The sequence below is a fragment of the Hyla sarda genome, chromosome 1 (assembly GCF_029499605.1).
Source record: "Hyla sarda isolate aHylSar1 chromosome 1, aHylSar1.hap1, whole genome shotgun sequence".
NCBI classification, from domain to species: Eukaryota; Metazoa; Chordata; class Amphibia; order Anura; family Hylidae; genus Hyla; species Hyla sarda.
The window spans coordinates 282,839,243-282,863,294 of NC_079189.1; the positions used below are offsets into that span (position 1 = coordinate 282,839,243).

The following is a 24,052-nucleotide window of genomic DNA, read 5'->3' on the forward strand; positions in this document are numbered from 1 at the left end:
GGCGGTGATGATGCAGGGGGTGGGATGATGACGGGGGTCTGGATGATTACATGGGGGGTTGATGTATTTCCCACCCTAGGCTTACAGTCGAGTCAATAACTTTTCCTGGGTTTTTGAGGTGAAATTAGGGGCCTCGGCTTATATTCGGATTCGGGTCGGGTTAGAAAACCAGAATCAAATTCATCAGATTCTTTTCATTTGACCGAATGGAATGTTCTTCTTCCATTGTTTCCGATGGCAACTGTTAAAGTCGAGGTAGCTGTTTGCATCCACCTTCTCAAAATAGGTGGCAGTATGCAAACAGCCATCCGGAATATAGATATTTAAATCCAGGAACTCAGATTTTTGGGGGGACTGATGCAGCTCTGCCTTTGGCAATCTCTGGCTCTGCCATAGCGCTTTTTTTGAAGGGGCGTGTCGGCTGCCGCTTCGTCTGGTGGTCAACACGCGCTATCTGGCCAGAGAGCCAGGGCCCCGTACAGGAGATCGCGGGGGCCCCCAGCGGTCGGACCCCTCGCAATCTGAAACTTATCCCCTATCCTTGGGATAGGGGATTCTTTTCAGCACTGGACTACTCCTTTAATGGCCTCCAAAATGAAGTTCCTCTGATGTATGGGCATCAAGGGATCTTCCACTAAAACAGATCACACAGCTTCCACTCCTCTGTCATGTGGTATATTGCTATATAATGAAGCAACATCTAGTGTTGCCCACATATAGTCCTCTTCCCGTATGATATCTCTCAATAGGGTTAATAAATGCCCTTTATCTCTGAGGTATGCTGGTAAAGAGACCACACATTTCTGTAACTGATGGTCTATATATTCAGATAAACATCAGGCAACTATCGGATAACAAGGTGATTTTTTTTTTCCGGTCTTTATGTAGGTAGAAAATAAAAATAAGGTACATTTGGGTTGGTTTTAAATATATATCATGTTTTTCCCTCTTAAAGGGGTACTACGCACCTAGACATCTTATCCCCTCTCCAGAGGACCCCCGTGATCTTGGTTGCGGCACCCTGCTGTCAGCAAACTTGCTCTGTGCGTCATGACGGGTGATACAGGGGCCAGGACATTGGCATAGCCATTGACTGTCCTGGCATGCTGGGAGTTTTGCAACAGCTGGAGACACCCAATTTGGGAAGCACTGCCGTAGGGTAATTTGGTGGTGGATGCAAATCCCTAATTTAGGCCTCAAATGCGCATGGTGCTCTTTCACTTTGGAGCCCTCTCATATTTCAAGGGAACAGTTCTGGGGTACACATTTTTTTTCTCTTCTTTTACCCCTTAAGAAAAGGTAAATTTAGGGTCTACACCAGCATTTTAGTGTAAACAAATTAAATTTTTTACACTAACATGCTGGTGTTGCCCCATACTTTTAATTTTCACAAGAGGTAAAAGGAAAAAAAAATGTATGTTTTGACGCAAAGTGCTCTGCAGGCGCATAACATGGCTCAGAAGGAAGAGTGTACCATATACATTTGAGGCCTAAAATCACAGCAGTTCTGACATAAACATAAAAAAAAACACCCACATGTGACCCCATTTTGAAAACTACATCCCTCACGTAAAGTAACAAGGGGTATAGTGAGCCTTAACATCCCACAAGTGTTTGACAAATTGGAGGTGAAAATAAAAAAAATTAAATTTTTTTTTAACTAAAATGCAGATGTTACCCCAATTTTATCATTTTCCCAAGGGGTAATAGGAGAAAAAGCCCTACAAAATTTGTAACCCCATTTTTTCTGAGTCAGAAAATACCCCACATGTGGATGTAAAGTGCTCTGCGGGTGAACTACAGGGCTCAGAAGAGAAGAAGCGCCATTGGGCTTTTGGAGAGAGAATCTGGCTGAAATTGAAGGCCATGTGCGTTTAGGCCTCCATGGTGCCGGAACAGTGACCCCCCCCCCTACATCTGACCCCATTTTGGAAACTACACCCCTAATAAGAGGTGCAGTGAGCAAATAAACCTCACATGTGTCTGATAGATTTTTTGAGCAGTGGTCTGTGAAAATGAAAAATGAAAATTTTTCATTTGTACAGCCCACTGTTCCAAAGATCTGTCAAGTGCCAGTGGGGTTTAACCCCTTAAGGAACCAGCCCATTTTCACCTTAAGGACGCAGCCATTTTTTGCACATCTGACCACCGTAACTTTAAGGCTAGGTTCACACTATGGAATCTCTGGGAAGAATTTCTGCTGGAGATTTAGACGGCGGCACTAAGACCGCACAGACTGCATTGCCGTCACCATAGATGGCAATGCATTTTTGGGTGGATCTTTTGGGAGATCTGCTCAAAAATGCATTGACATCTATGGGGACGACAATGCAGTCTGCGGGGTCCTAGTGCTGCCATCTTGATCTCCGGCAGAAATTCTGCCCAGAAATTCCACAGTGTGAACCCAGCCTAAGCATTAATAACTCTGGGATGCTTTTACTTTTCATTCTGATTCCGAGATAGTTTTTTCGTGACATATTCTACTTCATGTTAGTGGTAAATTTTTGTCGATACTTGCATCATTTCTTGGTGAAAAATTTAAAAATTTGATGAAAAAATTTAAAATTTAGCATTTTTCCAACTTTGAAGCTCTCTGCTTGTAACGCAAACAGGCATTCCAAATAAATTATACCGTTTTTATCGGGGTATACCACGCACCGGCCTATAACACGCACCCTCATTTTACCAAGGATATTTGGGTAAAAAAAGTTTTTTACCCAAATATCCATGGTAAAATGAGGGTGCGTGTGTGCGCGTGTATACCCCGATACATCCCCAGGAAAGGCAGGGGGAGAGAGGCCGTCGCTGCCCGCTTCTCTCCCCCTGCCTTTCCTGGGGTCTAGAGCCCTGCTGCCGGCCCTTCTCTCCCCCTGGCTATCGACGCCGCTGCACGTTCAGTCCCCCTGACTATCGGTGCCGGCACCCCTTTGCCGGCGCCGATAGCCAGGGTGAAAGAAGCGGCGCCGACAGCCAGGGGGGAGAGAAGGGGCAGCGGCACCCATTGCCGGCGCCGCTGCCCCGTCGCCTCCCCCCATCCCCGGTGGCATAATTACCTGGGTCGGGTCTGCGCTGCTGCAGGCCTCCGGCGTGCGTCCCCTGCGTCGTTGCTATGCACGGTGCGGCGCACTGACGTCATGCGCCGTGCCGTGCAGCGCATAGCAACGACGAAGGGGACGCACGCCGGAGGCCTGCAGCAGCGCGGACCCAGGTAATTATTCCACCGGGGATGGGGGGAGGCAACGGGGCAGCGGCGCCGGCAATGGGTGCCGCTGCCCTTTCTCTCCCCCTGGCTATCGGCGCGGGTACCGATAGTCAGGGGGACAGAACGGGCAGCGGCGCCGATAGCCAGTGGGTAAGAAGGGCCGGCAGCAGGGCTCTAGACCCCAGGGAAGGCAGGGGGAGAGAAGCGGGCAGCGACGGCCTCTCTCCCCCTGCCTTTCCTGGGGCGGTATCGGCGTATAACACGCACATAGACTTTAGGCTAAAAATTTTAGCCTAAAAAGTGTGTGTTATACGCCGATAAATACGGTATATTGATTCACAAATAAAATATGTCTACTTTATATTTTCATCATAAAGATGACATGTTTTTACTTTTAGAAGACACCAGAGGGCTTCAAAGTTCAGCAGCAATTTTCCAATTTTTCACAAAATTTTCAAAATCGGAATTTTTCAGGGACCAGTTCAGTTTTGAAGTGGATTTGAAGGGCCTTCATATTAGAAATACCACATAAATGAGCTCATTATAAAAACTGCACCCCTCAACGTATCCAAAATGACATTCAGTAAGTGTGTTAACTCTTTAGATGTTTCACAGGAATAGCAGCAAAGTGAAGGAGGAAATTCAAAATCTCCATTTTTTACGCTCGCATGTTCTTGTAGACCCAGTTTTTGAATTTTTACAAGGGGTAATAGGAAAAAAAGCCCCCCAAAATTTGTAACCCAATTTCTCTCAAGTAAGGAAATACCTCATATGTGTATGTCAACTGTTCAGCGGGCGCAGTAGAGGGCTCAGAAGGGAAGGAACAACAATGGAATTTTGGAGAGTGAATTTTGCTGGAATGGTTTTTGGGGGGCATGTCGCCCCTATGGTGCCAGAACAGCAGAAAATCCCCAAATGGCATACCTTTTTGGAAACTACACCACTCAAGGCACGTAACAAGGGGTCCAGTTAGCCTTAACACTAGAGATGAGCGAATCGAAGTTGACAAACCCGAATTTGTTACGAATTTCATGAAAAATTCGTTTCGCAACGAATACGAATATCGCCGCGATTCCATCGCACGAATCGCTTCATTAAACTCCATTTTACAGCGTTCCAGGCTATTGGAGAGCTAAGGTGGTGGATCCACATGTGAGTACATGGGGCAGGGGATTATGGGAGGGCGGGAATGAAGGTAGGCGGTCTGACCCTGAACCACATGTGAGATGCAGCCTATCAGTGTTCACTGACCCCTGTGATGTCACAGGCCCTATATAATCGGCGGCCATCTTGCCTCTCTTCATTTCATCTATGCACTCAGATGGAGAGGACGGGACTGCGTGTGTGTGAATAGCTCATACCACAGCGTTACACTGCAACTGCTAGTCACATCAGCATTAGGGAAAGGCAGGAGTGCAGAGTGCTTTGCTGTTACACTGAGAAGGATCATTGATTGCTAAGCCTCCTATTCACGTTATTGAGCATTGCAGCAGAGAGAGGCAGATAGCTGTCAGCTGCCTCATACAGATCTCCAAGCTGCCTGAACATTCTGAAGCATCTTATCTCCTCATTTTTCAGCTCTATTGAGTTTTTATTCTCCACAAATCTTCTGCTGCTCAGAATTGTGTGACAGAGTGCAATTTAGGGTTTAATCCCTGGATTTTTTTTTTTTTGTGGTGCTGCACTGTTGGGTCCTGCTGCTGTTCAGAAATAAGTCATATTAGTGTGGACTTTAGTGCCTTTTTACCATTTTTCACCTGTTACTCGATCTCTGTGCTAAATTCAGTGTTATACCACACGTTATACACCTGCCGGTGCATTAAAGAAAAAAAAGGTTTTCCTGCGTAAAAATACGCTTAACCCCTTAAGGACCGGGGCTTTTTCCGTTTTTTCATTTTCAATTTTTCCTCTTTAATTTAAAAAAATCATAACTCTTTAAAATTTTCACCTATAATTCTATATGATGACTTATTTTTTGCATCACTAATTCAACTTTGTAATGAAATTAGTCATTTTACCCAAAAATCTACGGTGAAACGGGCAAAAAAAACTATGTGCGACAAAATTGATGAAAAAACACTATTTTGTAAGTTTTGGGGGCTTCTGTTTTTACGCAGTACATTTATCGGCAAAAATGACACCTTATCTTTATTCTGTAGGTCCATACGGTTAAAATGATACCCTACTATATAGTTTGATTTTGTGTCACTTCAGAAAAAAATCATGAATACTTGCAGGAAAATTTATACGTTTAAAATTGTAATTTTCTGATCCCTACAACTTTTTTATTTTTCTGTGTTCAGGGCGCTATGAGGGCTCATTTTTTGCGCTGTGATCTGAAGTTTTTAGTGGTACCATTTTTGCTCTTATCAGACTTTTTGATCACTTTTTATTCACTCTTTTTGTGGTATAAAAAGTGATCAAAAATGCAATATTTTGGACTTTGGAATTTTTTTGCGCATACGCTATTGAACGTGTGGTTTAAAAAGTGGTATATTTTTATAGTTCGGAGATTTCCGCACGCGATGATACCACATATGTGTATTTTTATTTTTATTTACACTGTTTTATTTTGTTACTGGGAAATGCCGGTTGATTCAAACTTTTAATTCAGAAGGGAATACCTGAAAGGGTTAACTTTTTTTTTACACTTTTTTTTTGCAAGCTGATAGGTGCCATAGAGATCTACTTGCAATGGCTGATTTCATTCACAGACTGCTGCCTTGCCGTTGCAAGGCAACAATCAGTGAAATCGGTGATTGATTACTCAAGTCTGGATCTCAGGCTTGAAGCATTCAATCAGCGATCAGACTGTAGGAAGGAAGGTAAGAGACCTTCCTCCTGTAGTACAGCTGTTCGGGATGCTGCGATTATACCGCGGCTATCCAGAACAGCTCCCTGAGCTAGCCGGGCACCTTCACTTTCGTTTTTAGCCGCAATCAGTGCCGCACGCTATTAGCGGCGGGTCCCGGCTTCACTATGACGCCGGGACCGCTGCAATATGATGCGGGGTTACCGTGTAACCCCGCGTTATATCGCAGGACCGGGACACATGACGTAGCGGTACGTCATGTGTCCTTAAGGAGTTAACAGTGGCCTTATCATTGCAAAGGGCCTAAATTCAAGCAAATAGCGTACCATATACTACCTTTTTTACTGTCTCTGTGCTAAATTCAGTGTTATGCCACACGTTATACACCTGCCGGTGTATTAAAGAATTTTTTTTTTTTTCCTGAGTACAAATACGCTTGACAGTGGCCTTATCATTGCAAAGGGCCTAAATACAAGCAAATAGCGTACCATATACTACCTTTTTTTCTGTCTCTATGCTAAATTAAGTGTTATACCACACGTTATACACCTGCCGGCGTATTAAAGAAAAAAAAGGGTTTCCTGAGTAAAAATACGCTTAACAGTGGCCTTATCATTGCAAAGGGCCTAAATACAAGCAAATAGTGTACCATATACCACCTTTTTTTCTGTCTCTGTGCTAAATTAAGTGTTATACCACACATAACATGTATTAAAGAAAAAAAAGTTTTTCCTGCGTACAAATACACTTAACAGTGTGCTCATCATTGCAAAGGGCATACATACAACCAAGTAGTGTACTATTCAGTACCTGTACTTCTGTCTCCGTGCTAAATTCAGTGCTATTCCACACATTAGTATACACTGGCTGGTGTTTACAACAAATTTTTTTTTCTGCGTATAAATATGTTTAACAGTGCGCTCATCATTGCAAAGGGCATACATACAACAAAGGAGTGTACTATTTAGTAACTGTTATTCTGTCTAGGGCCTATATACTTTGAAAGGACAGCCATAAGTGATTGTCTGCAGCTGTTCTATACCCTCATAAACGCACTAAGTATGTCAGGCAGGGAAGTGCCAGGACGTGCACAGAGAAGGGGCAGAGGCCTACATATGTCAGGCAGAGTTGGCAGCAGACTTGGGGCGAGTGGCAGCAGGAGTCGCAGCAATAGGCCTGAGCTCCCGTTAACACCCAGCGGTCTTGTCGTCGACCCATCTCTCCTCGTCAATCACTCATCCCCATCATCACAAGCGACATCTGACAACCCCAGTGAAGAGTCTGTGGGTTCCTCAGACACAACCCTCAGTTGGCATGGCCCGGGAGCAGTCCCTTTAATCCCATTGCCTTTGTCCTATGCTGTTCCCTCTCCCAAAGAAGTATCTCATGCTTTGGGTTCAGCTCCACTATTTAGCGAGGACGATGTAATAGAGGACAGTCAGCATCTAATGGGCAGCCAAGAATGTGAGGAGACATGCGTCCCTTGCTCCGCAAGGCGGGCAAGTAGTGATGAGGAGAGTGACGTGGGAGGCGGTGTTTCAATTGTTCAGGGTCCTGAGGCAGACACTGTTGTGGAACACGAGGAGGACATCAGTGACGTGCACACATCTTTTGATGATGATGAAGCCGATCGCAATTGGGAGCCGGGTGCAGAAGCCGGGGCTTCATCATCATCAGGAGAAGAGATTTGCTCTTTGTCTATGAGGCAGCAAGGCGGTAGCACGGTTGGCAATCAGCGTGGTGGTGGCAGTAGTGGAAATTCAGGAGCTAAACGTGCCAGGGGGAGACCACCTGCTTCGTGGCAAGCTACCATTTAGGGAGGTAGTGGACCAGGGGTTCCTGGAGACGGCACCAATAGCAGTGAAATAGTGCGAACTGCGGGTGGGAAAATCAGCTACTCTGCGGTGTGGTTGTTCTTCATAAAGAATCCGGAGGACCTTAGCCTAGTCACATGCAAAATCTGTGGGCAGAAAGTGAAGCGTGGCCAGGGTACCAATCTCGGCACCACGGCCCTGCATCAACACATGATTCGCCACCATAAAGCGGCCTGGGATAACCGTGGCTCCGAGGCAGTGGTCCAGCCTGCCGCATCACCCAGTGGCCATCCGCTCCCTCCGTCATCCCGCCAAGGCTCCACCACCTCAGCCGAAGGGAGCATTGTGTCAAACCCTCCTTCTTGCGCTCCTGCTTCTTCCGCTCGTAGTCAGCCATTCCGCCAACAATCGATCGGCGAAGCCATGTCCAAGAGACAACAGTATGCGCCCAATCATCCAACGGCGCAGAAGTTGAATGTGCTCCTGTCCAAGTTGCTGGTGTTGCAGTCCCTCCCTTTCCAACTGGTGGACTCTGCAGCTTTCAGGGAATTGATGGCTTGTGTCGAGCCGCAATGGAGAGTCCCAAGCCGTCATTTCTTTGTGAAGAAGGCAGTACCAGCCCTGCATAAGTTTGTACAAGAGAAGGTGGGCCAGTCCTTGAGCCTGTCGGTGTGTTCAAAAGTGCACGGCCCACTGGGTAAATGTTGTTCCTGCACAGCCACAACAGGAACTTGGACAGGTCACACTGCTTCTTCCTCCACGCTCTGGCTCCCAGGCAGTTGGTCCTTTTACAGTGTGCACCTCCTCCTCCCCGTGTCCTCGGCCTCCACTGCACGTCCAAATCTTGGTGGCCCTTCATCATACCACGTGTGTAGGGCACAGAGATGTCAAGCCGTCCTTCACATGGTTTGCCTTGGCACACAGGGGAGGAACTGCTAAAGTTCATTAGGGAAGAAATCCGAGTATGGCTTACTCCACGAAAACTGGAAATGGGAACCATGGTGACCGACAATGGGAAGAAAATTGTGGCCGCGCTGCGACAAGGAAGAGTGAACCATTCGCCCTGCATGGCACACGTGTTGAATCTGGTTGTCAAGAAGTTCATCAAGTCTTCACCCCATTTGCAAGACGTCCTGACAATGGCAAGGAAACTGTGCATGCACTTCAACCACTCGTACACCGCCAAGCACACTTCGCTTGAGCTGCAGCATCAGAACGGTATCCAACAACATAGTCTCATTTGTGACATTGCCACACTTTGGAATTCGACCCTCCATATGTTGGACAGACTATACGAACAAACAAAAGCCATCACAGATTTTTTGATGATACAAGCAGATAGGAGTACTCCCCTGTGTAACTTCAATGTGAACGAGTGGCAGCTCATACGTGACACCTGCCGTTTGCTGAGGCCCTTTGAGGAAGCCACATTTTTGTTAGTCGCTCGAATTACGCCATGAATGACGTAATTACACTTCTACATTTACTCCAAAAAATGATTGAAAACATGGCTGGTAACGGCAATAGAGACGTTGCGCCTACATCAGAAGGCTACATGAGTCCTGTGGGGGATGAACTGGAGGAGGATGATGTGGGGCAGAGCGGAGCACTGTTTACGGTGGATGAGATGGCCACTGTTTCTGGTCATTGGACAGGAGAGGAGGAGCAGGAGCAGCCAGAGGAGCTGGAGGGTTATTACGAGGGAGGCGAGACAGAGGACCCAGACACACCGTGGCAGTATGCAGTGGAGATGGAGGCAGGTAGTCCCAGCGAGTCACTGTCACAAATGGCACGATACATGCTGAGTTGCTTGCGTAGTGACCCCCAAATTGTCACAATTCGTCAGCGCGATGACTTCTGGATCCCCACCTTATTAGACCCTCGCTACCGGCCCAGAAGTGGGGCCTTTTTTACACCCACTGAGAGGGAGGACAAACTGATCTACTTCAAGGAGCTTCTACGTAGTCGGTTGGCCTGACTACGGGGGGCCCTCTGCGCTCACCTTCCACTGGCACGGTTGCTAGGGAGGGGAGGGGTGGCAGGAGCAGTACTGGCTCAATCAGCAGCAGCCTGAGTCTACAGTCACTGATGAGTAGCTTCCTTCAGCCGCATAGTGAAGCTACTCATCAGCAGCAGGTGGACATGGAGCAGGACCTGAACCAGCAGGTGGTGGCTTACCTCGACATGACCCTGCCAACAACCGTTGAAGATCCGCTGGACTACTGGGCAGCCAAACTCGATTTATGGCCGCAACTAGCGGAATTTGCCCTGGAAAAGCTGTCCTGCCCGGTCAGTGGTGTGCCATCAGAGCAGGTGTTTAGTGCGGCCGGGGCCATAGTCACCCCAAGGCGAACTCGTCTGTCCACTAAAAATGTGGAGAGACTGACGTTTGTCAAGATGAATAAGGGATGGATCAGCCAGGATTTCCAGCCTCCAATGACAGATGGGTCTGAGTAGATTGACCATGCTCCTACAACAAAATTTTCTCTATTGTGGTTGGTTATGAAACCCTCTGGGGCAGACCTGGGCATTGTACGGCCCGCTTGCCACATACGGCCCTTTGATTGGCTCTGACCGGCCCGCGCTGATTGGGGGACAACTATGCTGCCTAATCTGGGGAAAAACTATGCTCCTAATCTGTGGGACAACTATGCTGCCTAATCTGGGTGACATCTATGCTGCCTAATCTGGGGGACAACTATGCTCCTAATCTGGGGGACAACTATGCTGCCTAATCTGGGTGACAGCTATGCTGCCTAATCTGGGGGACAACTATGCTCCTAATCTGGGGGACATCTATGCTGCCTAATCTGGGGGACAAGTATGCTCCTAATCTGGGGGACAGCTATGCTGCCTAATCTGGGTGACATCTATGCTGCCTAATCTGGGGGACAACTAAGCTCCTAATCTGGGGGACATCTATGCTGCCTAATCTGGGTGACATCTATGCTGCCTAATCTGGGGGACAAGTATGCTCCTAATCTGGGGGACATCTATGCTGCCTAATCTGGGTAACATCTATGCTGCCTACTCTGGGGGACAAGTATGCTCCTAATCTGGGGGACATCTATGCTGCCTAATCTGGGGGACAACTATGCTCCTAATATGGGAAAACTGATGCTTCTGGCCTTCGGCCTATAATTTTTTGAAGTTTAGCAGTAGCTAAATACATGCTTAATGCAAATGTCAACATTGATCTTCAAATGTAAGGGGTTATGAAACCCTCTTGGGTACTGCAAATGACTGCTCCAGATTCATTCTGTGTCTTTCAAAAACTACTTGCCTCCCTGGTGCCTCAGGCCTTGGGCCTATAATTTTTGGAAGTTTAGCAGTAGCTAAATACATGCTTAATGCAAATGTAAACATTGATCTTTAAATGTAAGGGGTTATGAAAACCTCTTGGGTACTGCAAATGCATGTTCCAGACTCATTCTGTGTCTTTCAGGAACTACTTGCCTCCCTGGTGCCTCTGGCCTTGGGCCTTAAATTTTTAGCATTAGCTAAACACATGCTTAATGCAAATTTCAACAATGATCGTTAAATTCTCGGCGCTCTGCCAGGGCCTTCTCCTACCCCGCCTGGGCCGATCCGTGTAGTGTTGAGCGGCATAGGCTATATTTGAATTTGCGATATTTCGCGAATATATGGATGAATATTCATCATATATTCGCTAAATTTGCATATTCGAAAATTCGCGTATGTGAAAATTAGCATATGTGAAAATTAGGATATGAGAAAATTAGCATATGCGAAAATTCGTACGCCAGTCTCACACAGTAGTATTAGAGCCTTCTTTACACCACACAAGCTGGAAGCAGAGAGGGATGATCACTGTGATGTGTACTGTGAATAAAAAAAAAAAAAAAAAAAAAAAAAGAATATTCGCGAGCAACACTAGATCCGAGGACCTCACTAACCAACTCACTACAATCGCTTATAGTGACGGGCGGTGTGTACAAAGGGCAAGGACTTAATACACACCAGCTTATGACCCTCACTTACTGGTAATTCCTCGTTTTAAGATTAAATAATTGCAATCACAGATCCCTACACACATGTAATAATATTTTGAACCAAATTTCAAACATTGTGTGGTTTATTACTTTTGAGAAGAATGTATTTGGGTGGTCCACCATCCTTCATTATAGAGTCTTCTGGGCTGCTGTATATGCGCTTGATTTTTAAAAAAAAGGTATTTTGTCAGACAATTTCGATAAAATTTTGCGTTTTTTTGGGTGTACTCGTGCATCAGTCAACTCCAGTCTGTGTCCGTTAGGCAATATATGGGATACTGATGCAGCAGAGGTGGGGCCTTGGTCTTGGAATTTCAATTATTTTAAAAAAAATTGAACATATTGTGAGGTTTATTATATTATAGAAGAATGTCTTTGGGTGGTCCACCATCCTGCATTATAGAGTCTTCTGAACTGCTGTATATGCGCTTGTTTTAACAAAAAGGTATTTTGTCAGACAATTTTTTTGGGTGGATTGTGAACCCCGAGTGTGTACTCGTGCATCAGCGAACACCAGGCTGTGTCTTTCAGGCAATCTATGGGTTACTGATGCAGCTGAGGTTGGGGCCTGGGTCTAGGAATTTCAATAAAAAAAAAAAATCAACAATTGTGTGGTTCATTATTTTTGAGAAGAAAGTCTTTGGGTGGTCCACCGTCCTGCCTTATAGAGTCTTCTGAAATGTTGGATATGCGCTTGTGCTTACACAAAGTTGTAAATTAAAAAAAAAATTTATACAATTTTGTTGATTTTGGGGCGGATTGTGAAGCCCTGTGTGTACTGGTGCATCAGCCAATGCATCAGCCAATCAGGCAATAAATGGGTTCCTGATGCCCCAGAGGTGGGGCCTGGGTCTGGGAATTTAAAATTTTTGGATTGCGGGTGCTACAAAAAAAGATGGACATACCCTACTCCGTTCGGTGGAGGGTGCCTGCGGCCCCGGACATCTGAGGGCACAACACACCTGTTATTGCTCGATCTCAGGAGAAGGGGGTTCATCATCGGGAGAAGAGAGTTGCAGGTTGCCCTTGAGTCAGCAAGGCGGTAGCATGGTTGGCAGACTTGCATTAAGGGGACAGGCCGTGATGTCATGCGGGGCTTAGCCATGACGTCACGCTCCTCCGGCCCCTGTATCGCCCGTCATTACGCACAGAGCGAACTCACTCTGTGCAGTAATGATGGCAGGGTGCTGCAGCAGCAATCCCCGGGTTCCCCAGCAGCGGGAACGCGGCGATCTAACATCTTATCCCTTATCCTTTGGATAGGGGATAAGATGCCAGGGGCGGAGTACCCCTTTAACTCTGCTTCATCATTTTGGGCGAAAAAAGTCCTTTGGTGATCTGATCTATTGGAGACAGATGCGCTTACAAACATATTGAATTAGTTTTTGTAAAAAAAATTCAAACATTGTGTGGTTTATTATTTTTGAGGAGAATGTCTTTGGGTGGTCCACCATCCTGCATTATAGAGTCTTGTGAACTGTTGGATATGCGCTTGTTCTTACACAAAGGTATTTCTTTAAAAAATTTCTAAAATGTTGTTGTTTTTTGGAGGGGATTGTGAAGCCCAGGTGTGTACTGGTGCATCAGCCAACTCCAGGCTGTGTCCTTCAGGCAATATATGGGTTCCTGATGCCGCAGAGGTGGGGTTTTGGTCTGGAAATTTCTAAATTTTGGATAGCGGGTGCTACCTATGAGAAATCTTTGTCAAAAATGTCATATATTGTGTTGTTTTTTTTTTTGGGGGGGGGGGGATTGTGAAGCCCTGGTGTGTACTCTTGCATCAGCCAACTCCAGGCTGTGTCATGCAGGCAATATATGGGTTACTGATGCCGCAGGGGTGTGGCCTGGTTCTGGAAATTTAAAATTTTTGGATAGCGGGTGCTACCAATGAGAAATCTTTGACAAAAATTTCTCATTGTGTGGATTTTGGAGGGGGGATTGTGAAGCCCTGGTGTGTACTGGTGCATCAGCCAACTCCAGGCTGTGTCCTTCAGGCAATATATGGGTTACTGATGCCGCAGAGGTGGGGCCTGGGTGTGTTAATTTCAAATTTTTGGATAGTGGGTGCTACCAATGAGAAATCTTTGTCAAAAATTTCATATATTGTGTTGTTTTTTTGGGGGGGATTGTGAAGCCCTGGTGTGTAGTTGTCACGATGCCGGCTGGCAGGTGGTGGATCCTCTGTGCCAGAGAGGGATGGCGAGGACCGCGCTAGTGGACCGGTTCTAAGCCACTACAGGTTTTCACCAGAGCCCGCCGCAAAGCGGGATGGTCTTGCTGCGGCGGTAGTGACCAGGTCGTATCCACTAGCAACGGCTCACCTCTCTGGCTGCTGAAGATGCTGAAGATAGGCGCGGTACAAGGGAGTAGGCAGAAGCAAGGTCGGACGTAGCAGAAGGTCGGGGGCAGGCGGCAAGGATCGTAGTCAGGGGCAACGGCAGGAGGTCAGGAACACGGACTAGGAACAGACAAGGGAACGCTTTCACTAGGCACAAGTGCAACAAGATCCGGCAAGGAAGTGCAAGGGAAGTGACTAGATATAGGGAAGTGCACAGGTGAACACAATAAGCTAATTGGGAAGATTGGGCCAGGCACCATCATTGGTGCACTGGCCCTTTAAATCGCAGAGACCCGGCGCGCGCGCGCCCTAGGGAGCGGGGCCGCGCGCGCCGGGACAGGACCGAGGGAGAGCGAGTCAGGTACGGGGACCGGGGTGCGCATCGCGAGCGGGCGCTACCCGCATCGCGAATCGCACCCCGGCTGAAGGCGGGACCGCAGCGCACCCGGTCAGTGGATCTGACCGGGGCGCTGCAACAACGAAGATGAGGCGAGCGCTCCGGGGAGGAACGGGGACCCGGAGCGCTCGGCGTAACAGTAGTGTACTAGTGCATCAGCCAACTCCACGCTGTCCATTCAGCCACTAAATGGTCTCCTCTTGCTGCCAACATGTCCACGCTATGTCATTCAGTCACTATATGGTCTCCTGACACTGATGCCACCACCAGGCTCTGTCATTGTGCTGCTGTGCGGCAGTGATTCTAAGAGCGATGCCGGTAATCTGCATGCTATTCTGAATAACATTATTATTTCACTACCCCAGCACACTCCATATACGTTTTAGGACACAGCAAAGTGTATAGAGGCTGTATGTAGGCCAGAAATAGCCTTTTTTTTTATATCGATTAGCCGCAAATAAATTCGGATCAAAACAAACATTTCGGGAAAATTTGGCGAATCGGCCGAATCGAATTTTTGAAAAGTTCGCTCATCTCTACTCCTCTTCTTCTGTGCATTGTAGTGCGCCAGCAGAGCACTTGATGTCAACACATGGGTTATTTCCATACTCAGAAGAAATGGGGTTACAAATTTTGGGTGTAATTTTCTCCTATTACCCCTTGTAAAAATGTAAAATTTGGGGAAAAAACTGCATTTTAGTGATTTTTTTTTTCATTTACACATCCAAATTTAACAAAAAGTTGTTAAACACCTGTGGGGTGTTAAGGCTCACTGTACCCCTTGTTACGATCCTTAAGGGGTGTAGTTTCCAAAATAGTGTGCCACGTGTTTTTTTTTTGCTCTTCTGGCACCATAGGGGCTTCCTAAATGTGACATGCCCCCCAAAAACTATTTCAGCAAAATTTACTTTCCTAAAAGTGACTCCTTCTCTTCTGAGCATTGTAGTTCATCCCCAGAGAATTTTACATCCTAACATGGGGTATTTCCATACTCAGAAGAGATGGGGTTACATATTTTGGGGGTCATTTTCTCCCATTACCCTTTGCAAAAATGGTAAACTTTGGGGGAAAAACTGCACTTCAGTGAAATTTTTTTATTTTTCATTTACACATCCGACTCGTCAAGCACCTGTGGGTTGTTAAGGCTCACTGGACCCCTTGTTAAGTGCCGTGTGGGGTTTAGTTTCCAAAAAGGTATGCCATGTGGGGGTTTTCGGCTGTTCTGGCACCAAAGGGGCTTCCTAAATGCGACATGCCCCCCAAAAACCATTTCAGCAAAATTCACTCTCCAAAATCCCATTGTTGTTCCTTCCCTTCTGAGCCCTCTACTGCGCCCGCTGAACACTTGACATACACATTTGAGGTATTTTCTTACTCGAGAGAAATTGGGCTACAAATTTTGGGGGGCTCTTTCTCCTATTACCCCTTGTAAAAATTCAAAAACTGGGTCTACAAGAACATGCAAGTGTAAAAATATTGAGATTTTGAATTTCCTCCTTCACTTTGCTGCTATTCCTGTGAAACACCTAAAGAGTTAACACACTTACTGAATGTCATTTTGAATACTTTGAGGGGTGCAGTTTTTATAATGGGGTCATTTGTGGGGAATATTTAATATGAAGGCCCTTCAAATCCACTTCAAAACTGAACTGGTCCCTGAAAAATTCAGATTTTGAAAAGTTTGTGAAAAATTGGAAAATTGCTGCAGAACTTTGAAACCTGTCAAGTTTATAATGAAAATATAAAGTAGACATATTGTATTTGTGAATAAATATATAATTTATTTAGAATGCCTGTTTTCCTTACAAGCAGAGAGCTTCAAAGTTAGAAAAATGAGAAATTTTCAATTTTTTCATCAAATTTTGGAATTTTTCACCATGAAATGATGCAAGTATCGACAAAAATTTACCACTAACATGAAGCAGAATATGTAACAAAAAAAACTATCTCAGAATCAGAATGAAAAGTAGAAGCATCCCAGAGTTATTAATGCTTAGGCTGGGTTCACACTGTGGAATTTCTGGGCAGAATTTCTGCTGGAGATAAAGATGGCGGCACTAGGACCGCGCAGACTGCATTGTCGTCCCCATAGATGCCAATGCCTTTCTGAGCAGATCTCCCAAAAGATTCACCCAGAAATGCATTGCCATCTATGGGGACGGCAATGCAGTCTGTGCGATCTTAGTGCCGCCGGCTAAATCTCCAGCAGAAATTCTGCCCAGAGATTCCGTAGTTTGAGCCTAGCCTTAAAGTTAAAGTGGTCAGATGTGCAAAAAATGGCTGGGTCCTTAAGGTGAAAATGGGCTGGTTCCTTAAGGGGTTATACCCCACTGGCATTTGACAGATCTTTGGAACAGTGGGCTGTACAAATGAAAAATTTTCATTTTTCATTTTCACAGACCACTGCTCAAAAAATCTATCAAACATATGTGAGGTGTAACTGCTCACTGCCCTTCTTATTATGGGTGTAGTTTCCAAAATGGGGTCACATGTAGGGGGGGGGCGGGGTCACTGTTCTGGCACCATGGAGGCCTAAACGAACATGGCCTTCAATTTCAGCCAGATTCTCTCTCCAAAAGCCCAATGGCGCTTCTTCTCTTCTGAGCCCTGTAGTTCACCCGCAGAGCACTTTACATCCACATGTGGGGTATTTTCTGACTCAGAAGAAATGGGGTTACAAATTTTGTGGGGCTTTTTCTCCTATTACCCCTTGTGAAAATGATAAAATTGGGGTAACACCAGTATTTTAGTGAAAAAAATATGCATTTTTTTATTTTCACCTCCAACTTTACCAAAAATATGTCAAACACCTGTGGGATGTTAAGGCTCACTATACCCCTTGTTACTTTACGTGAGGGGTGTAGTTTTCAAAATAGGGTCACATGTGGGTGTTTTTTTAATGTTTATGCCAGAACTGCTGTAACTACCAGCCACCCCTGTGCAAATCACCAATTTAGGCCTCAAATGTATATGGTACACTCTCCCTTCTGAGCCATGTTATGCGCCTGCAGAGCACTTTGCGTCAAAATATACAATTTTTTCTCCTTTTACCTCTTGTGAAAATTAAAAAGTATGAGGCAACACCAGCATGTTAGTGTAAAAAATTATATTTGTTTACACTAACATGCTGGTGTAGACCCCAAATTTACCTTTTCTTAAGGGGTAAAAGAAGAGAAAAAAAATTTGTAACCCAAAACTTGAAATATGAGAGGGCTCCAAAGTGAAAGAGCACCATGCGCATTTGAGGCCTAAATTAGGGATTTGCATCCACCACCAAATTACCCTACGGCATTGCTTCCCAAATTGGGTGTCTCCAGCTGTTGCAAAACTCCCAGCATGCCAGGACAGTCAATGGCTATGCCGATGTTCTGGCCCCTGTATCACCCGTCATTATGCATAGAGCAAGTTTGCTGACAGCAGGGTGCCGCAACCAAGATCACGGGGGTCCTCTGGAGAGGGGATAAGATGTCTAGGTGCGTAGTACTCCTTTAACTCCTTGGGGACGAAGGACGTATCCATACGCCCACGGCATCTCCGATCACTGCCGCTCGCCGGGCGGTGATCGGACCGGGATGACTGCTGATATCTATCAGCAGGCATCCCGTGGCAATGCATAGGGGGGTCCTGAGACCCCCCCATATCGGCGATCGCAGCAAATTGCAGGTCAATTCAGACCTGCGATTTGCCGCGATCCGGGCAAATCGGGTCACAGGTGACCCGATTTCCCGGAAAATAAGAGTGATCGGAGTTGTCAGAGCCAGCTCCGACCAGCCTAAAGGATAGGAGCGAGGTGGCAGTGTTGCCACCCCCTCCAATCCCCTGCCATTGGTCGGTCAGGCTGACCACCAATGGCAGGAGGGGGGCGGGGGGGTTAGAGTTCATTTCCCCCGCTCTAGCCACCGATCGGAAGTCGGTACAGAGCGGGAGAACACGGGCGGAGAGGGGGAGTATGGCCCGGCTTAACCGGACCTTCGGAGGCGGCATCGGCGGCATCCACGGAGCAGCGGCGCAAGCAGGAGGAGCGGTGGCCGGAAAGTGCGGCTGAGAAGGCTGCAGTGAAGATCGCGATAAATGATCTTCACTGTGGCCTTCTAAAAGCTGCAAAACTACAACTCCCAGCATGCCCAGAGAGCCAAAGGCTCTCTGGGCATGCTGGGAGTTGTAGTTTTGCAACATCTGGAGGGTCACAGTTTGGAGACCATTGTGTAGTGGTTTCTAAACTATAGTCCTCCAAATGTTGCAAAACTACATCTTTCAGCATGCACTGACTGGGCATGCTGGGAGTTGTAGTTTTGCAACATCTGAAGTGGCACAGTTTGGAGACCACTATATGGTGGTCTCCAAACTGTAGCCTTTCAGATGTTGCAAAACTACAACTCCCAGCATGCCCAGACAGTCAGGGATGCTGGGCGTGTAGTTCTGCAATATCTGGCCCTTCAGATGTTGTAGAACTACAACTCCCAGCATGCCTGGACAGTCTGGACATGCTTGGAGTTGTAGTTTTGCAACATCTGGAGGGCTACAGTTTGGAGGCCACTACTTAGCGGTCTCCAAACTGTTCTTCCCCAGTTGTTGCATAACTACAACTCCTAGCATGCCCAGACTGTCCAGGCATGCTGGGAGTTGTAGTTCTGCAACATCTTAAGGGCCAGATATTGCAGAACTACACGCCCAGCATCCCTGACTGTCTGGCCGTGCTGGGAATTGTAGTTTTGCAACAGCTGTAGGCACACTGGATGGGAAACACTGAGCTAGAGTCTGTTTCCCAACTCAGTGATTCCAACCCGTGTGCCTCCATCTGTTGAAAAACTACAACTCCCAGAGTGCACTGACAGACCGTACATGCTGGGAGTTGTAGTCTTGCAACAGCTGGAGGCACATGGGTTGGAATCACTGGGCTAGAGTCTGTTTTCCAACTCAGTGGTTCCCCACCAGTGTGCCTACAGCTGTTGTAAAACTACAACTCCCAGCATGTACGGTCTGTCAGTGCATTCTGGGAGTTGTCATTTTGACACAGCTGAAGGTTTGGGGCACCCCCCCCCCCCTCCCCATGTGAATGTACAGGGTACACTCACACGGGCGGGTTTACAGTGGGTTTCCTTCAAGGAAACTTACTGTGAACCCCTGCCTGTGTGAATGTACCCTAAAAACACTACACTAACAAATAATAAAAAGTAAAACACTACACATACACCCCCTTACACGTCGCCCCCCCCCCCCCCCCCAATAAAAATGAAAATGTCTCATACGACAGTGTTTCCTAAACAGCGCCTCCAGCTTTTGCACAACCACAACTCCCAGTGTTGCCGGACAGCCATAGACTGTCCTGACAGGCTGGAAGTCTTGCAACAGCTGGAGGCACCCTGTTTGGGAAACACTGCTGTAGGGTTTTGGTGGAGACAAGCCCCATCCTTGTAACCGGGTCCACCACTATTGCAAACTCTTTATTCAGACCTCAAATGCGCATGGCGCTCTCTCACTTCAGAGCCCTGTCGTATTTCAAGGCAACAGTTTAGGGCCACATATGGGGTATCTCCGTACTCGGGAGAAATTGTTTTACAAATTTTGGGTGGATTTTTCTCCCATTACCCTTTGTTCAAATGGTAAATTTGGGAAAAAATCTGCACTTTAGTGAAAAAATTGTTTTTTTTCACTTACACATCCGAATTTAACGAAAAGTCGTCAAACACCTGTGGGGTGTTAAGGCTCACTGGACCCCTTGTTACGTGCCTTGAGCGGTGTAGTTTCCAAAATAGTATGCCATGTGTTTTTTTTTTTTTTGCTGTTCTGGCACCATAGGGGCTTCCTAAATGTGACATGCCCCCAAAAACCATTTCAGCAAAATTCACTCCCCAAAAACCCATAGTCGCTCCTTCCCTTCTGAGCCCTCTACTGCGCCCGCCGAACACTTGACATACACATTTTAAGTATTTCTATACTCGAGAGAAATTGGGTTACAAATTTTGGGGGGCTTTTTCTCCTATTACCCCTTGTAAAATTTCAAAAACTGGGTCTACAAGAACATGCGAGTGTAAAAAATGAATATTTTGAATTTCCTCCTTCACTTTGCTGCTATTCCTGAGAAACACCTAAAGGGTTAACAAACTTACTGAATGTCATTTTGAATACTTTGAGGGGTGCAGTTTTTATAATGGGGTAATTGATGGGATATTTCTAATATGAAGGCCCTTCAAATCCACTTCAAAACTGAACTGGCCCCTGAAAAATTCCGATTTTGAAAATTTTGTGAAAAATTGGAAAATTCTTTCTGATCTTTTAATCCCTCTGATGTTTTCCAAAAGTAAAAACATGTCAACTTTATGATGCAAATATATAGTAGACATATTGTATTTGTAAATCAATATATAATTTATTTGGAATGTCTGATTTCCTTACAAGCAGAGAGCTTCAAAGTTAGAAAAATGTAAAATTTTCAATTTTTTCATCGAATTTTGGAATTTTTCACCAAGAAATGATGCAAGTATCGACAAAAATTTACCACTAACATAAAGTAGAATATGTCACGAAAAAACAATGTCGGAATCAGAATGAAAAGTAAAAACATCCCAGAGTTATTAATGCTTAAAGTGACAGTGATCAGAATTGCAAAAAATGCTCCCGTCCTTAGGGTTATAATGAGCTCCGTCCCCAAGGAGTTAAGAGGGAAAAACATGATATATATTTAACCCCAACCTAAATGTACCTTATGTTTATTTTCTACATAAGGTACATAAAGACCGAAAAAAAATACATCAGAGGAACTTCATTTTGGAGGCAATTAAAGGAGTAGTCCAGTGCTGAAAAACATCCCCTATCCCAAGGGTAGGGGATAAGTTTCAGATTGCGAGGGGTCCGACCGCTGGGGGCCCCCGCGATCTCCTGTACGGGGCCCTGGCTTGCTGGCCAGATAGCGCGTATTTACCACCAGACGAAGCGGCAGCCGACACGCCCCTTCAAAAAAAGCGCTATGGCAGAGCCAGAGATTGCCAAAGGCAGAGCTGCATCAGTTCCCCAAAAAATTTGAGTTCCTGGATTTAAATATCTATATTCAGGATGGCTGTTTGCATACTGCCACCTATTTTAAGGAACTACCTCGACTTTAACAGTTACCATCTGAAATAATGGAAGAAGAACATTCCATTCGGTCAAATGAAAAGAATCCGGAGGAATTGTTCTTCCACACAAAAATGCCAGCAACAACTAGATAACCTGGAGAATCGTTTTAAACAAAAAGTGTATCCCAAACCCCTTATACAAGGAGCACGCCAGAGAGTGGACGAATTAGAACAAAGTGCTTGCTTGAAAAATAATAAACAGGGTAATGCAGAGGGTGGTTATAATGATGAATTTGATTCTGGTTTTCTAACTACCGTATATACTCGAGTATAAGCCAACCCGAATATAAGCTGAGGCCCCTAATTTTACCCCCCCCCCCCCCCAAAAAAATAAATAAAAAATAATAAAAAATAAAAGAAGTTATTGACTCGACTATAAGCCCAGGGTGGGAAATACATCATCCTCCCATGTAATCATCCAGACCCCGTCATTATCCACCCCCCCCCCCTTCATAATCACCGCCTGTCAATCCCTTCATCAGTGGTTTTCAACCTGCGGACCTCTAGATGTTGCAAAACTACAACCCCCAGCATGCCCGGACAACAACCCCCAGCATGCCCGGACAGCCATCGGCTGTCTGGGCATGCTGGGAGTTGTAGTTTTGAAACCTCTGGAGGTCCGCAGGTTGAAGACCACTGCGGCCTTCATCATCATCCCCCCCTTAATCATCATCCCCCTCCCTTTCATCATCACCGCCTGGCAATCCCTTCATCAGTGGTCTTCAACCTGCGGACCTCCAGATGTTGCAGAACCACAACTCCCAGCATGCCCAGACAGCTATCGGCTGTCCGGGCATGCTGGGAGTTGTAGTTTTGAAACCTCTGGAGGTCCGCAGGTTGAAGACCACTGTGGCCTTTTTGTTTTGTTCTCACCTCCCCTTGGCAGGAAGTTAGGGTGAGCTGGTCCTAGTGATGTTGCCTTGACGACGACGCACAGGGACGTTGTGCATGAAGAGGGCCCTCCGGTGAAAATGGACAGCCCGGAACGAGTATCCCTCCCCACCGGATGGTCCCTGCAGCATAGATGGCCCGGACCAGCTCACCCTAACTTCCCGCTGTGGGGGGGGGGGGGGGGGTGAGTACAAAACAAAAGAGGGGGGGGGCTGGATGATGACGAAGGCCGAAGTGGTCTTCAACCTGCGGACCTCCAGAGGTTTCAAAACTACAACACCCAGCATGCCCAGACAGCCGATGGCTGTTAGGGCATGCTGGGAGTTGTAGTTTTACAACATCTGGCGGTCCGCAGGTTGAAGACCACTGAAAAGGGATTGACAGGCGGAGAGATCACTCGAGTATAAGCCGAGGGGGGCGTTTTCAGCACGAAAAATGGTGCTGAAAAACTCGGCTTATACTCGAGTAAATACGGTAGCTATTACACATCACACACTAATTTTTTTTTTATTTTTATTTTATTTTTTTGTATAGGTAATATCACCAGCTCATATTATTTTTTTAATGGTTTTTCCGTGTCCTGTGCAGTATCTCTCCCAGAAGTCCACTTGATGGCCCACGTGGTGGTCTACACCCCGAAGTCATCAATTCTTACTCTAAGAGAGAGTTTGCAGCTGTTCCTGGAGACGGTTAACATTAACCTCTGCATGGTGGAATAATAGGTCACGATGTTTATCAGGATCAGTAGAAGCATCACCCACTCGATGATTATGGTGGTGATTTCACGGATCTCGTCCCAGTCTTCATCATCATAGAATAATTCCTGTAATGTTTTATATCCAAAGTAGAAAATTGCGCAGGTAAAAGCCAGGCCACAGCAGGTGCATCTACTATGGCGGATGACTTTGTTTGCTCCTGGTAATTTATACATCTGGATGGACTGCCCAAGGTAGTATAAGGCTTCACATGTAATGGAAATTACCATGCTGACAAAGTGTATCCTGGGATATTCTTCGGGGGACAATACATGCATGACAGCTGTACCAAAACAGGAGGCCCACACAATGGCGAGCAGGATCCTCTGGATCAGGACCTGATGACCCCTGAACTCTTCAGTATGCATAACCATATACTTATAAATAAGAAAGGTTAGTACCAAAGTGCCAATGGATGTCCCTATGAATCCAATTCTCAATAATATGTTTTCGGGAAAGAAATTTCCCACGTCACTGTGAAGGAAAAGAAACCAATGTTATTGTGGATATTTCCTCACTCCCAACCCATGAAATAAGAATCTTGTGCTTGTTTATCTTACCTGATGTGCATCAGTGGCGAGGCGGCATGGCCGAGGACGACCGTCACGATGTAGCTGGTGGCAAGCCAGGCCGCACACCAAAACGCCAACAGAAGGGGGACGAACCCCAAACCTTTTAGCTCCATCTCAGTCAAGAAGAAGAAATAGAAGTTGCT

The 24,052-nt window shown here is 46.1% G+C and overlaps 1 protein-coding gene across 1 annotated transcript; it reads right to left on the bottom strand.

Annotated features, from left to right (window-relative positions):
* Nucleotides 1-23,117: 23,117 nt before the first annotated feature.
* LOC130305574 (DNA damage-regulated autophagy modulator protein 1-like) lies at nucleotides 23,118-24,052 on the bottom strand. Its single transcript, XM_056552006.1, has 2 exons — nucleotides 23,898-24,052; nucleotides 23,118-23,811 (listed from the first exon to the last, which is right to left on the bottom strand). Exons 1-2 carry the CDS (start codon nucleotides 24,020-24,022, stop codon nucleotides 23,211-23,213), a joined length of 726 nt encoding a protein of 241 aa, XP_056407981.1. The 5' UTR covers nucleotides 24,023-24,052; the 3' UTR covers nucleotides 23,118-23,210.